Raw genomic sequence first — 15,099 nt, 5'->3', positions numbered from 1 at the left:
GAAGAAAGAATTATGATGAATACCTTCCCAGTGAGCCGTCTGAGTTCATCCAACAGTGATTCGAATAGATAAGTCATCACACCTGCCTACTAACGCCTGTGTGTGTCTACGTAAAGTCGTACAGGAAAGTGCGCCGTTGGGGGGCTCTGAACGTTTCCCCATGGCCTGTGCTCTGTGAACACGCGCTGCCCATCCCAGGACGGCGGCCCGTGAAGGGAGCCCTGTGTTTACACGTCACCCAACCTGAGGGTCTTGTTTCCATAGCAGCCAGGATCCCCAATGCCAAGGTCGTCGGCCATCAGCAGGACGAAGTTGGGCGTTGACACCGCATGGCTCCGGGCCTCATAGATGAACAGCAGCAGAAGCAAAAGCGTCCTCATCTTCCTGCAAAGGGCAAGGGGAAGAGAGACATGAAGGATGCTGGCCTGAGGCGGCCTACCCTCCTTCTCTGCGACCCTCCCCCTCCTCCCAGTAGAGGACGTTCTGTCGACCCGGCCACCCCGACGACAAGGGCTGCAAAGCATCTAAGACATCACGCAGCGAAGAACTATCCTCTCTGTCCTGTGTGTCTGTTTCCAAAACAAACACTTCTTTCTCCCTGGATAGCAGTGACCTCTCCTTTCTACCCCAAACCAAAACATAGGCTCTGTCTAGAAAAATGAAGACACAATCATCTCTTTATGGAAGGCAGGCTCTGTGTCATCAGCTGAAAGTTCTCTGCACTAAAAAAAACCCGGGCATTTCAGGACAATCCAATTGTCAATGTCAAATCCTTTCTAAAACTAGCCACGAGTTTCGGCGTAGCGGCTTTTCAAAGGGAAACACGTAGAGTTGGGCGTGATGCAAACCTTTCCAAGCTCAAGGAAGACATGGTTCACAGGTGGGGCAGCTCTGGGTGCTAGTAGGTGGCAGCAAACGCAGTGGAGGGGAGGGAAAATCCATCCACCTTCTATGGCTGTCATCCCAACGCACACTCACCCCCCCTGCCCCGGCATTTCACCCCTTTCAAGAACGACGGGCCAGAGGACTTTGGGGGTGGATGCACACCTGAAACTCCTGCTCTGATGCCCGTAGGAACTACCAAGTGAACACTCAGGAGAGGGACAGAACCTGCCCGCGTCTGACCAGCTGGGGGCAGAAGCATCCTCAGGCCTCTCCCCTTGGGTGGGGTTCAACATTCTCGGGGCCGGAACAAGGGGCCAGACCGAGGGATGGCCTGAGCTATCGCTCACCTCGAGAGAACTCAGGACTTAGGGAAACGAGAGGAAACCTTAGCAGAACCTGCGGCATCAGGAACTCATCGGGGGCGGGAAGGGGCCTGGGATGTGCAAACTCCACGGGAGCTGTGGGGTTCCACAGGAGGCATGATGGCTACATGCAGCAGAAATCCCATGAGAGTTTCGTCGGAGCAAACAACACGGGTGCTGCTTCCAGAGGACACCCGGACGCCAACCCAGCCACCCTCACGTGGTCCTCTTCTTTTACTGCACCCCCTTGCTCTCCGTAACACGGATCCTCACCTAGAGTGGGATGTGGAAAGACAGCCCAGCCCCTAAAGATGTGCAGGCCCTCATCCCTGGAGCCCCCTTGGAACGGGACAGTTCTCTGTCATGGGAGCTGTGCTGTGCCGGGACCCCTGGACCCACTCACTCGATGCCTGCAGCGCACCCTCCCACCCTGACTTGTGCCACCAAAAAGTCTCCCGACGCTGCCTCATGTCCCCTGGGGCATGAAGTCACCCCCAGTGCAGCACCACCGAGTCACCGCCGGCCCATCACCCTCTTCATCATCTGTAAAATCATCGGCGAAACCTTCGCTCCTGTAGGTACACGGTGACGACTCACTCCCTTGCTGTCATAGGCGGGCAGCTTGGCTTCTGTGGAGGGATTCGGAAGCTCCAGCCCATCTGAGCAACTGACTTTCTCCTTTGCACCCACTAGTACATCTTCAATGCTAACAGATCACATTCCTCAGCCATCCCGTGTCCCTGTCGGTCACAGAAGCCCTTGCATTCCTAGGCATGTAGGCAACAAGCTCAAAGAGGCTCTTCAAAGAGGACCTTAGGCTCTGAGCATTCCTTTTCGTCTTGCCTCACCTGTGACTTATCTGTCTCTGGTCCACGTGGAACATCTCTCCCCACCACACCTTTTCATCAGATGTTCTGCTCTCCGACCAGTCATCTTGCCAGTTGCCTTTCTGAGTCCAGATCAAAGGACCCTCACCCCGAGTGCGTGGGTAACTTGGAGCCATGCCTTTCTCTCTTGACCTACTTTCAGTCTCCCCTCTCTGTCTCTCAAGGATCTTTTCACAAAGGCAAACTCGGCGCCCTTTGTCTAAAGATAACGAACCAGGGAAATGTGACCATTCAACGCGCTCTTCTAGAGCTCACTCTCTCATTCCTGTCTCCCGCGTGCTCTCTTTGGTGGCCTGTCTTTGTCGGGGAGTAGAGGCATGAGGGCAGAATGAAGAGTCAAGGGTCTCGTAGCAGCTCAGGCCAGCCGCTACGAGGCCTGGGCCACCTCCTTGCATGGGTGACTCATCCACATTTCACCGAGATGCCATCTCTGCGGTTGGGCAGTCAAATAAACGCCTGTTTTGTTTTGTTTGTTTTTTCAGTGCAGAGAACTTTCAGCTGATGACACAGAGCCCACCTCCCATAAAAAGATGGAAAGAAAGGGTCTCCATGACACCAAGATCCCCGCACCCCCATGTTCGTCACGGCATTATTCACAATAGTCAACACACAGAGACAACCTTAGTGTCCACGCACGGATGAAGGGATAAAGACAATGTGATACAATGGAAAGTTACTCAGCCTGGAAAAGAAAGAAATCCTGCCACTTGTGACAATATGGGTGAACCTGAAGGACGTTATCCTAAAGGAAATAAGCCAATAACAGAAGCACACATACCGCATGATCTCACTCCTATGTAGAGTCTAAAAAGAGAAAGTTCAACTCATAGAAACAGAGAGTATAACTGCGGTTGCCCCGGGCGGACGGGGGGCGGTGGCACAGAAGAAATGGGGAGATATTGCTCAAAGGGTATAAGCTTCCAGTTATAAGATGAATAAGTTCCGGGAAGTAATGTGCAGCAAGGTAACTATAATTAATAACACTGTATTGTATACTTGAAATCTGCTTAAACAGTAGATCTTAAGCACTCTATCAATAAAAAAAAGTCTTAACTGTGTGGGGTGACCAATGCGTTAACTAACTTGACAGTGGGAATCCCTTCATAACGTATATGTCTATCAAATCACCATATTTAAATATACGCAATTTTATTTGTCAATTATACCTCAACTGAGCTGGAAAAAAAGAGAATATCCCCTTTCCCTCCTTCTAAGAAAAAGAAAAAGAAATAAAGTGTTTCCAAAATGATAAAGTACCAGACAAATGTAACTTGTTAGGAGAATTTTTGTCTTTCGATAGCTTTGCAGCTAAAAGCCGTTCACTGACAATTTAACCAAATCCATTTCCACAAATGCCTATGAGGTAAAAATTGGCTAAAAGACACCATGATGGTCTTGTGATGGTTTCATGGTTGAATGAGACACTGAATCACCCTGCAAGGCTCCAAGTGGCCAAACGAGATCTTCCATGAAGCCACTGAAACAAGTGACAGATGTGGCTTCTGCAGATGAGTTCTGATCCTGGTTCCCCTGCTTTACAGTGGTGAAACCGCAGGACATTTACTTAGCCTCTTTGTCATCATTTTCTTCTGTAAAATGGGGATTATTGTGAGGATAACATGATATACTTAGCACTATGACTCAGTAAGGGACTCGTAGGTGCCAGTACTTGTTGGCTGCAGTTATCAGCAGCATTACTATAATTTTGTGTAGACTCTAATAAGTACAGTCACACAGCTTTAAATGAAGATGTGGGAGGCCAACTAAAAGATGGCCGGATGACACCCTTCCTGGTACTCACATCTTGCATAATCCCCTCCCCATGAATGTGGCTGGACTTTGCAACTTGGTTCTGACTAAAAGAAGATGAAAACAGTGATGTGACATCACTTCTGTGATGAGGTTGCAAACGACTATGATCTCTGTCTTTCCAGCAGACTCTACTTCTTGCTGGATTTTGATTAACTGAGTTGCCACATTGGAGAGACCCCCATGATGAGGAACTGAGGAAGGCCTCCAGCCAAGAGCCAGCAAGGACATGAGACTCTCACGCCACCAGCCTACAAGGAACTGAACCCTGCCTACAAGGATCTTACTGAGCCTGGAAACAGAGCTTGCCTCTGTTGAACCAGTGTTGAACCAGTGGATGAGACCACCATCCAGGCTGGTACCTTGATCCAAGGAGAGGAGACAGGTAAGCTGTGCCTGGGTTCCTGACCCATTGAGATGGTGAGATAACAAATGTGTGTCACTTTGAGCTGCCAAGCTTGGGGGCTGTTTGTTACACAGCAGTAGGTAACTAATACAAAGTGCAGTAGTTTAAGATGGGAAGTTCAGCTGTGCTGATGAGGACCTGAAAAAAGCGTTCCATGCTGGTGGCTCAGAAGGTCATGCTGAATGTATTTTAAGAAGATGTTTCATTATTAATGAGTAGGAGGAATTTATATAAGTAATTTAAAGATACATGGCTCAACTTTTATTTAACATAGTTTTGGAAGTCCTAGCCATTGCAATCAGAGAAGAAAAAGAAATAAAGGGAATCGAAATTGGAACAGAAGATGTACAACTGTCACTGTGTGCAGATGACATGATGCTCTACATAGAAAATCCTAAAGATGCCACCAGAAAACTACTAGAGCTCATCAAAGAATTTGGTAAAGTTGCAGGACGCAAAATTAATACACAGAAATCTCTTGCATTCCTATACACTAACAATGAAAGATCAGAAAGAGAGATTAAGGAAACAATCCCATTCACCATTGCATCAAAAAGAATAAAATACCTAGGAGTAACCTGCCTAAGGAGGTGAAAGACTTGTACTCAGAAAACTATAACACACTGATAAAAGAAATCAAAGATGACACAAACAGATGGAGAGATATACCATGTTCCTGGATTGGAAGAATCAACATTGTGAAAATGACTATACTACCCAAAGCAATCTACAGATTCAATGCAATCCCTATCCAATTACCAATGGCATTTTTTACAGAACTAGAACAAAAAATTTTACAATTTGTATGGAAACACAAAAGACCCTGAATAGCCAAAGCAATCTTGAGAAAGAAGAACAGAGCTGGAGGAATCAGGCTCCCTGACTTCAGACTATACTACAAAGCTACACAGTCATCAAGACAGTACGGTACTGGCACAAAATCAGAAATATAGATCAATGGAACAGGATAGTAAGCCCAGAGATAAACCCACGCACTTATGGTTACCTAATCTAAGACAAAGGAGGCAAGAATATACAAGGGAGAAAAGACAGTCTCTTCAATAAGTGGTGCTGGGAAAACGGGACAGCTACATGTAAAAGAATGAAATTAGAACACTCCCTAACACCATATACAAAAATAAACTCAAAATGGATTAAAGACTTAAATGTAAGGCCAGATAAACTCTTAGAGGAAAACACAGGCAGAACACTCTTTGACATAAATCACAGCAAGATCCTTTTTGATCCATCTCCTAGAGTAATGAAAATAAAACAAAAATAAACAAATGGGACCTAATGAAACTTAACAGCTTTTGCACAGAAAAGGAGACCATAAATAAAACAAAAAGACAACCCTCAGAATGGGAGAAAATATTTGCAAACAAAGCAACTGACAAGGGATCAATCTCCAAAATACACAAACAGCTCATGCAGCTCAATATCAAAAAAAAAAAAAAAAAAACAAACAAACCAATCAAACAATGGGCGGAAGACCTAAACAGACATTTCTCCAAAGAAGACATATGGATGGTCAAGAGGCACATGAAAAGATGCTCAACATCACTAATTATTAGAGAAATGCAAATCAAAACTATAATGAGGTGTCACCTCACAAGAATCAGAATGCCCATCATCGAAAAATCTACAAACAATAAATGCTGGAGACGGTGTGGAGAAAAGGGAACCTTCCTACACTGTTGGTGGGAATGTAAACTGGTACAGCCACTATGGAGAACAGTATGGAGGTTCCTTAAAAAACTAAAAATAGGGCTTCCCTGGTGGTGCAGTGGTTGAGAGTCCACCTGCCGATGCAGGGGACACGGGTTCGTGCCCTGGTCCGGGAAGATCCCACATGCCGTGGAGCGGCTGGGCCCGTGAGCCATGGCCGCTGAGCCTGCGCGTCCAGAGCCTGTGCTCTGCAGCGGGAGAGGCCACGGCAGTGAGAGGCCCGTGTACCGCAAAAAAAAAAAAAAAAAAAAAAAAAAAAAAAAAAAAAATAGAGCTACCATATGACCCAGCAATCCCACTCTTGGGCATATATCTGGAGAAAACCATAATTCAAAAGGATGCATGCACCCTAATGTTCATTGCAGCACTATCTACAATAGCCAGGACACGGAAGCAGCCTAAATGTCCACTGACAGAGGAATGGATAAAGAAGATGTGGTACATATATAGAATGGAATATTACTCAGCCATAAAAAGGAATGAAATAATGCCATTTGCAGTGACATGGATGGACCTAGAGACTGTCATACAGAGTGAAGTAAGTCAAAAAGATAAAGACAAATACTGTATAATATTGCTTATAGGTGGAGCCTAGAAAAATGGTACTGATGAACTTATTTGCAAAGCAGAAATAGATCACAGATGTAGAAAACAAATGCATGGATACCAAGGGGGAAAGGGGGTGGGGTGCGATGAATTGGGAGATTGGGATTGACATATATACACTACTATATATAAAAGAGATAACTAATAAGGACCTACTGTATAGCACAGGGAACTCCACTCAATACTGTGTCATGGGCTCTATGGGAAAAGAATCTAAAAAAAGAGGGGCTATAGGTGTATGTATGACTGACTCACCTTTCTGTACAGCAGAAACTAAGACAACTCTGTAAAGCAACTATACTCCAATGAAAGTTAATGAAAAAAAGACCAAGCTCACTCCCGAAGCAAAAATCAATGAAATAAAAAGTAAAGACACATGGCTCAGCTCACCCACCATGTGAAAAATGAATTTTTGTTTTACAATTGAAAGTTGAAGATACCAGAAGAGGAATAAATGTTCTTATGGCAGACACGTGTGAAAGAGATTAAATGGTGTGAAACTGAGACTCTGTGTGAATCTTAAGTAAGTCTCAGCCCCAAATCCAGCTACTCAGAGACCTGCTTCGGGCTACTACGCTTGTACTGTACACAAAAATCAAATATGATTTCTTTTCAAATAATGTTTTCTTCATTCTGTATTTACTTATATTCTAAGTGTACACAAGAAAAAACACACAAACCAACCATTCAGAGAACCACTCAGGTCCTGTGTTTCTCTCCAGGTTTTTCTTTTTCCTATGCTTGTGTCAACAGCTGAATGCACAGCACTCCTATGACTCTGTGTCCTGGATGCTGTTTTCGTTTTTCCATGCAGATCTCTCACTATAGGGCGGAGAAAAGTCTAAGAAAGAGCAGGGGTCAGACGTGGAAGGCACTGTCAGCACACGAAGGACGTTCATTTTTATCCAGAAGTGATGGAGAGACAGTAAAGATTTTAAGGAGGCGGGGGACAGGCAGGTTTGATTTCCACTGAGATGGTCATTCTGCTACTCTGTGGCGGATGGATTGGCACAGGCTGGAGTGGACATGAAGATAAAGGCCACGACCCTACAAAGATGTCGGTACCCAGAGTAGGTGGGGACAGGCAGCAGAGGAGAACGGAACTGCATTGAGATGCAATCAGTAGACCTCGGTAACTAACGGGACAGGAAGTGTCAGGAAGAGAGGGCCATGAATGGTACTTCAACTTTGCTCTGTGGAAACAGACAGGGGCCGTTAGCTGTCAAAGAGCACTATAAAGGAGAAAACATTTGGGGTTTAAGATTTTGAATCCTCTCCATGTTAGGATGTTGCTGTAGTAAGGACCCATTGTACACATGGGTGCTCTTTGGGAAAAAAAAAGGCATTCCAATTTTCTGTGCTGTTCAGTGAGAGGGTTAGTTTACGTGTAAAACTTTTTTCTTTTTTTTGTTTTTTTCGGTACGCGGGCCTCTGACTGTTGTGGCCTCTCCCGTTGTGGAGCACAGGCTCTGGACGCGCAGGCTCAGCGGCCATGGCTCACGGGCCCAGCCGCTCCGCGGCATGTGGGATCTTCCCGGACCGGGGCACGAACCCATGTCCCCTGCATCGGCAGGCGGACTCTCAACCACTGCGCCACCAGGGAAGTCCCTATGTGTAAAATCTTTTAATTGAACTCCAATAGGGCAAAAGTCCGCTAATAATCATTAATATCTATATTAATTTCCGAATTGCCAGATGGTTTTGGTTCGCTCACTGGGACCATGTATCATTAGTTATAGGTCCAAAATGTGTCTGGGGTAGATATTACTAAGGCTAATGTGAGAAATACCACCTAGTCCAATAAAGAATGTTTCAAATTTTATGTTTCTTAATAGCACTTACAATCCCACTGCATTTGAATTATTATTGTCTGAAGTGACCAGAATTTATTTTTTCCCCACAAACATGGATTAGTACAAAGTGCTTCTAAAGACGTTTCAAACTGTTAAAAGAGTTAGTTGATAAAAGTACTTAAAAGTTAAATAAAAGTGCTCCAAGATATTAAGAGTATAGCACATTCACTTCTGAAAAACAGCGTAATGTCTCCCCTGCAAAAACTAAATTATTTTTCTGAACAACCTTAATTTGGCAAAAAAGCAAGAAAAAAAAAAAAACTTTTTTGAGAATGCAGCTATTCCTAAAACAGAATTATTGTGAAGCGGAGAGAGAAAAGAACATTTTCATAACTAGAGATGTAATTACATTAAATTTGTCCATTAAAAGAATATTAACACTGCACGTACGTGACAGAAACTTTACCACAGCAAAACCAAAATGTCCCCGATCTAGTTGCTTGATGCGGAAAAGGCTTATTGGAAACAGAGAAAAACCTACATTGCAAACCACACTTTGTTTAGAAGAAATGCCATCTTTGTTCAACCCAAGCTATGTATCATCAATGAAATTTGCTTAACAAAGTGTTACCTAATAAATGTCCTATTTTAAATCCGTGAAGAAAAATAGTCTGACATCAGGGCAGCAAAAACCCCAAATGAATATGTGTTTAAACAGCTGTTTCTATAGATTTAAATACCTACTCAGATTGCTGTGTTTTTTCTAATATAAATATTCACGTCGTATTTATTTAGCGAACCCCGGTTTTTAGTGACTGTGCAACCCTGGCTGGGACTCTGGTCTGTGACTTTCAGGATACTCAAGTACACCCAGTACAGTTAAAGGAACTGTGCTGAGTATTAATAAAGAAAGGTTAACTTTAAAAAAGTAAGTCTCGCCCAACCTCTCTGTTGACATTTGAAATCTTCCGAACGGTTGGGGAGACAGTCAGTTCTGGATGTTTGAAGACTCTCATGGCTCTCACTCACTTCTTCCCTTGCTCCTGAGTCCAGCTGATGCAGCAAGACACAGGAGGGAGGGCAGCAAAGCAAGGAACCCAGATGGGACCCCGCCCCCGCCATGCCCATGCTGTCGCCCTGTCTGTGTAGGTCTCCGTTCCCACACAATAAGAGGGCCCCCGGCATGTCTAAAAGCCCACCCTGTTTCTGTGCCCACACCTGATGGTTCTCTACGTCTGCCTGGAAATGCCTCTGCATTGTTTTCCAATGAGATACCAGAGGGACCGACTCTGACAGCATCATCACAGAGCAAAATAGTCCCTGAAAACTGTAAAAACCAGACTCTGAAAAGCATGCGACAGCCCATCCTGTTTGAGTTCCTGAAAAGCATTTCCCCCGCCGCTGACCGTCAGGGTCAATCTCTGGCTGCGTCAAACTGCACTGGGTACCTCAGCAAAGGCGGAGTGTTCACCTTGAGATAGAGAAACAGAAAAGGCAGGTGCCCTGGCTGGGCTCCGGCTGATTTAATGGCACAGATGTGACTGTGTTTGGCATGAGATGAGATCCCTGCCGGCCCAGTCCAGAAACTGGGGAATTTCTCACGCAAAGGTACCAACGGTCCTGCCATGGCTTAAAGACCCAACCAGGCAAGGCAGCTGAAAGGGAGCCTGCTGCTGGAGCTCATAGCAGCAGACAAATACAAATTCAACCCCAGTTGGAAGAGTAAGAGCAGAAGGCTTCAGAATGAGACAGCAACGGCAAAAAGCAGCAAAAACAACTCTCACCCCTCGCATGGCATCAAACTGTTAGCCTGGAGGCGCCCGTTTTATACAGATTGCTACCTACTTCTCACAACCAACGGCGCAGGCTGTTACTGTGCCCATTTTACAGATGAGCAAAGAGAGGCTGAGAGGTGACGTTATCTGCTGGAGGACATGTAGCCAGTGAATGATGGGGCGGGGGTCACAGCCCAGCTCTGTGGGACGCCAACTCCATTCCGAGACAAACGTGAGGAGAACTGTCCAGCTAAGAGCGGGCTGTAGGGACCGCCTAGAAAGGGGGCCGGGGCCACGTATGCAGGCAGGGAGGATCCTATTTCATTTTATACACGGTGGCGTTATTTGAATACTCATGACGCACTGGGTAAGTTGAAAATTATTTTTGACTGTGATAAAATCCACATAACGAAATTTACCATCTTAACCATTTTTAAGCGTACATTTCAGGGGCATTAAGTACATTCATCTTGTTGAAAACGATCCCCCCCCACCCATCTCCAGAACTCTTCATCTTGCAAAACGGAAATTCTGTCCCTGTTAAACAACCCCTCATTTTCTTCTCCCCCAGCCCCTGGCACCCAGCATTCTCCTTTCTGTCTCTAGGAATCTGATGACTGTGGGTGCCTCTCACCAGTGGAATCACACAGTATTTGTCCTTCTGCACCTGACTTATATCACTGACCACAATGTCAAGGTTCATCTGTGTCGCAGTGTCACGATGTCCTTGCTTCTTAAGGCTGAATCATATTCTGTTGCATGGATAGAGCACATTTTGTTTATCCATTTGTCTGTTGATGGTAATTAGTTTTAAAAGACCAAATATAGAAAATGAGACACCAAATCGTTAACCACTATTAACTCTCGCCCTGGTCTTCTGACCACTGTTAGAAAGTTCTCTTTTTTGGCTGTTTGAAGGGTTAAAACTTGCGAACACCTAGAGATTTTGAAATTATATAATACACCTGTTCATAACATGTTTGATCACTCTGAGCTGTATAGTGCTATCTTTGCTATCTATACATACCTATATAGGATGACAAATACATACTACATACATATATATAGTGACCAGCAGTATGCCAAAATATATATCTCAGTTCATAAATAGGTTACACACATACACATACACATCACCTTGTATTCATATGTTGAAATGTCTGTGACTATCAATGTTTGATAAAAGTTAACACTTCAGTGTTTTCCCAAATTTACAAAAGAAATTTTTGTTGCTGCTGATGCATTATTTTCAGTCTAAGTAGCTGAATATCTCGTGGCCAGATGTCTACAACTAAAGGTTCACTTCTAAGACAAAGGAAGATTAGCAATTCACATACTCTGCACGTAATAATTCGTAATTATCGTGAGCAAATATTGAATCGTGTTCTCATGCTACCCGGAAGATATATTACATCATGGAGCTTTGATAAAATGTCATTTAAAAAAAATTTTATTGGAGTATAGTTGATTTACCATGTTGTGTTAGTTTCAGGTGTACAGCACAGTAAAATGTCATTCTGCAATGAGTGGATTGCCTTTTAAGATAAGAGGTTGTCTTAACCCTCAACTGCTTTTTTCCCAAAGCAAAGGAAAAATGCCTTTTGAGATGGAGCTGTGCTAAATCTAGCACGTTCACAAATGTGAACAAACAACGCAGAGAATCCCTGCTACAGCTTAATTCCCTTGCACTTTCTTACACTTTGGAAGGCTAAGCGTTTTTAAAACAGTGTTCTTTATGCGCTTTCAAAGTTCTGTAATTAAGAGATGCCTCCTGGGACCTCCCTGGTGGTCTCCAGTGGTTAGGACTCTGCACTTCCACTGCCGTGGGCCCAGGGTTCAATCCCTGGCTGGGGAACTAAGATCCCACATGCAAGCCCACCTCCCCCCCACCAAAACAAAAATCAAGTAGGTACACTGAAAAAAAAAAAGAGAGAGAGGGAGAGAGAGGCCACCCATAGATAAAGCCAGGTGGAATTAATTGTAACAGCGTTTGTTATGACCATGCACGTCCCTCCTGTAGACTTCCACTTGGAATGCATCTGAGTGACTTCGTCAACGGGATTCTCCCCTTGCTGCTCCCGTTCTAACTACTCCAGCGAGATCCCGAAGGCCCAGGATCTGTGGCACGTCTGTGCACAGGGCACTTATCGTTAAGACAACTGTGTGGGACGAAGCCATCTCTCTCTTGCTCTGCCTAATAATCTGCTCAACCTTCAGTCCTAAGGGCTGTGCCATTATCCACCACGCATCACGGCTCACCTCAGGTTTTCATTCATTTACAACTGGCTGAATTCTACAAAGAAAACTGTGTAACCGGAGTGGTCCTCAAAATTCTGGGGAGAGTCACCCTAGCTGGAGAGTTCTTGGTCCCAGAGAATAATGAGCAGATAGACCATGACACTGGGATATGGAAGGAAGGGTGAGAAAGCCAGGTTTGGATGACCTCTCTAATGCTAAGAGTGATTTAGAGAAGGATTCTGTAAGAAAAACATATATAGAAACGGCTAAGATCCGGAGGTCTGCATGTTCCCCAAACCATATGTGGAAATGCTAACTCCCAATGTGATGCTATTTGGAGGTGGAGCCTTTGGGAGGTGATGAGGTCATGATGAGGGTGGAGCCCTCATGAATGGGATTAGTGTCCTTACGCTAGAGGCTCCAGAGAGCTCCCTCACCCCTTCCTCCAGGTGAGGAAGTGACGGCAGGCCGTCTGGCTTATGCAGAGTCCAGTCCCTCCGGCTAGAGTTCTTTGGGGTTCAGGGCTGGAGCCGACAGTGTTGCTGTGTCTACAGAGGTCCTGTCTGCACAGAGTTTTCTCAGGGCCCTCACGGGGAGGAGCAGAGCCTGCGTCAAGACAGATTTGGGATATTCCTGCATCGCCTGGCCAAAACACAGTGCCCCAATCTCACGTGAATTTCTCTTTTTTCAAATTTTAATTTTAGTGAAAGTGTAGCTGATTTACAAAGTTGTGTGAGTTTCAGGTGTACGGCAAAGTGATTCAGTGATACACATACGTATATTCATTCTTCTTTATATTCTTTTCTCACGTAGGTTATCGCAGAGTACTGAGTAGAGTTCCCTGTGCTGGACACACACAGGGATGTACTGCTGGTTATATATCTTATCTATAGTACTGTGTGTGTGTGTTCATCCCAAGCTCCTGATCTATCCCTCCCCACATCAGCAGCAACATGGATGGACATAGAGATGATCATACTAGGTGAAGTAAGTCAGACAGTGAAAGACAAATATCGCATGATATCACTTATATGTGGAATCTAATTTTAAAAAAAGATATAAATGAACTTATTCACCCAAATTTCTAACATGCAGTATGAAGGAATGGGCCTACATTATAGTCAATCGGACAGAATGAAAATGCATGAGGAGAAAGACAGAATACAAAGTAGAAAGTGTGGAGCAGAAGAGAAAGTGAGGGCTTTGGAAAAGACATGAACTGCTTCTTTACATCCTGATATTGTCACCTGTGCTGTAAACATCAGAACGCCTCTGGGGTTGTTCCCCCTGCGATACTAAAGCTTTCGTGACGGGGGTGAGGACCGCTCAGGAGGGCCATGACTTGAGACGAGAAAGAAGAACATTATTTTAGCTGCTAGGATCTGGGCCAAGCTTGACCGATTTAACAACCAGATTAGGGCACAAGAAAAAGATGGCTCAAAACAAGTAGGACATCCCCACTGACGGGATGGTCAGCTGTTACTCCGAGGCTCACACTTCAGCAAGCTAGATGACCCTCTGCATTGAAGGAATTTCATAGAAATGATGATCAGCCTGGCCATCTTTCCAGGGAGGATAGGGTACTCCCTCCCCAGCACTCACAGAGTCACTGATGTTCTTTTAGAGATTATAAATAAGTGCATAGGGCACTTACTATAAGCAGAAGGCAAAGGCATTTTTCTAAAAAATTGCTTTGGTCGTTAAGATGGTGCGCAGCTGAAACGCATGGCCTCATCACCATCAGAACATTCTCCCAGGTATGAAATCCAGCCAGAGGAAGATGCAGGGTTAAATTGGTCCAAAGTGAGGGAGTGACCATGTCCTGGGCTGTGAGTCTGCAGCGAACTCGCCCCAAGGTCTCAGGGAACTGTGAGCTGGCCTTACATGTACAATGAGACAATGGGACTCCCCAGCACACAGCCCTGTGCGCTTGGGTGTCGGCAGGGCTTACAGCCTGGTCCCCTGACCAGCGCCAGACCCTGCCCTCCATCTTTCCCCCCAAGGAGTCACCCTTCCCAGGGCCGGGGTCTGGGGAAGCAGGCACAGCCCCCTCATTCCCCATTAGAGTGGCATCCTGCTCCCCTGTTGTATCCACCTCATTGGTCCAGGCAAAAGTGAAAGCAAATTGGAATGGGAAGCTTCCCAGCCTCTTCCTCTTGGAAGCAAGAGTTCAGAAACAAACCAAGGCAGAGGAAGATGCAAACTCCAACAGAGCTAAGCATGGGTCGCTTTGCTTTCTCTGAAACCATCCTCCGTGTCTCAAGATGGTTAAAAGAAACAAATGGAAAGAAGTCCAATAAATGTCTTTGGTTAAGCAGAATGCATGTATAAAATCTAGGGACTTCCCTAGCAGTCCAGTGGTTAAGACTTCAAGCTTCCACTGCAGGGGGCGCAGGTTCAATCCCTGGTCGGGGAACCAAGATCCTGCATGACGTGTGGCACAGCCAATAAATAAATAAATAAAAATACAAGAGTTGGTAGTACAGGAACAGAGCACCATCCCTCCCACGGTGCTCATGCAGCCTGCAGATGGTGCTTGGTGTTCAGGGATCACCCCACGCACCCCTCTGTTCACCTCCCCATGACCTTCCCATTCACGCCAGTTTCCCC

General features: G+C 45.3%; 1 protein-coding gene across 1 annotated transcript in view; it reads right to left on the bottom strand.

Annotated features, from left to right (window-relative positions):
- The window catches only part of LOC309817752 (steryl-sulfatase-like), a 126,610-nt gene that overhangs the window by 85,946 nt on the left and 25,565 nt on the right, over nucleotides 1-15,099 (bottom strand). The window contains exon 2 of the mRNA XM_082647031.1: nucleotides 244-384. Within this exon, the coding sequence (XP_082503157.1) occupies nucleotides 244-380 (137 nt within the window). The 5' untranslated portion in view covers nucleotides 381-384. The remainder of the gene's footprint in view (nucleotides 1-243; nucleotides 385-15,099) is intronic.

This window comes from Grampus griseus (assembly GCF_964374135.1).
Source record: "Grampus griseus genome assembly, chromosome: Y".
NCBI lineage: Eukaryota > Metazoa > Chordata > Mammalia > Artiodactyla > Delphinidae > Grampus > Grampus griseus.
This window is presented reverse-complemented; position numbering and strand designations above follow the sequence as displayed.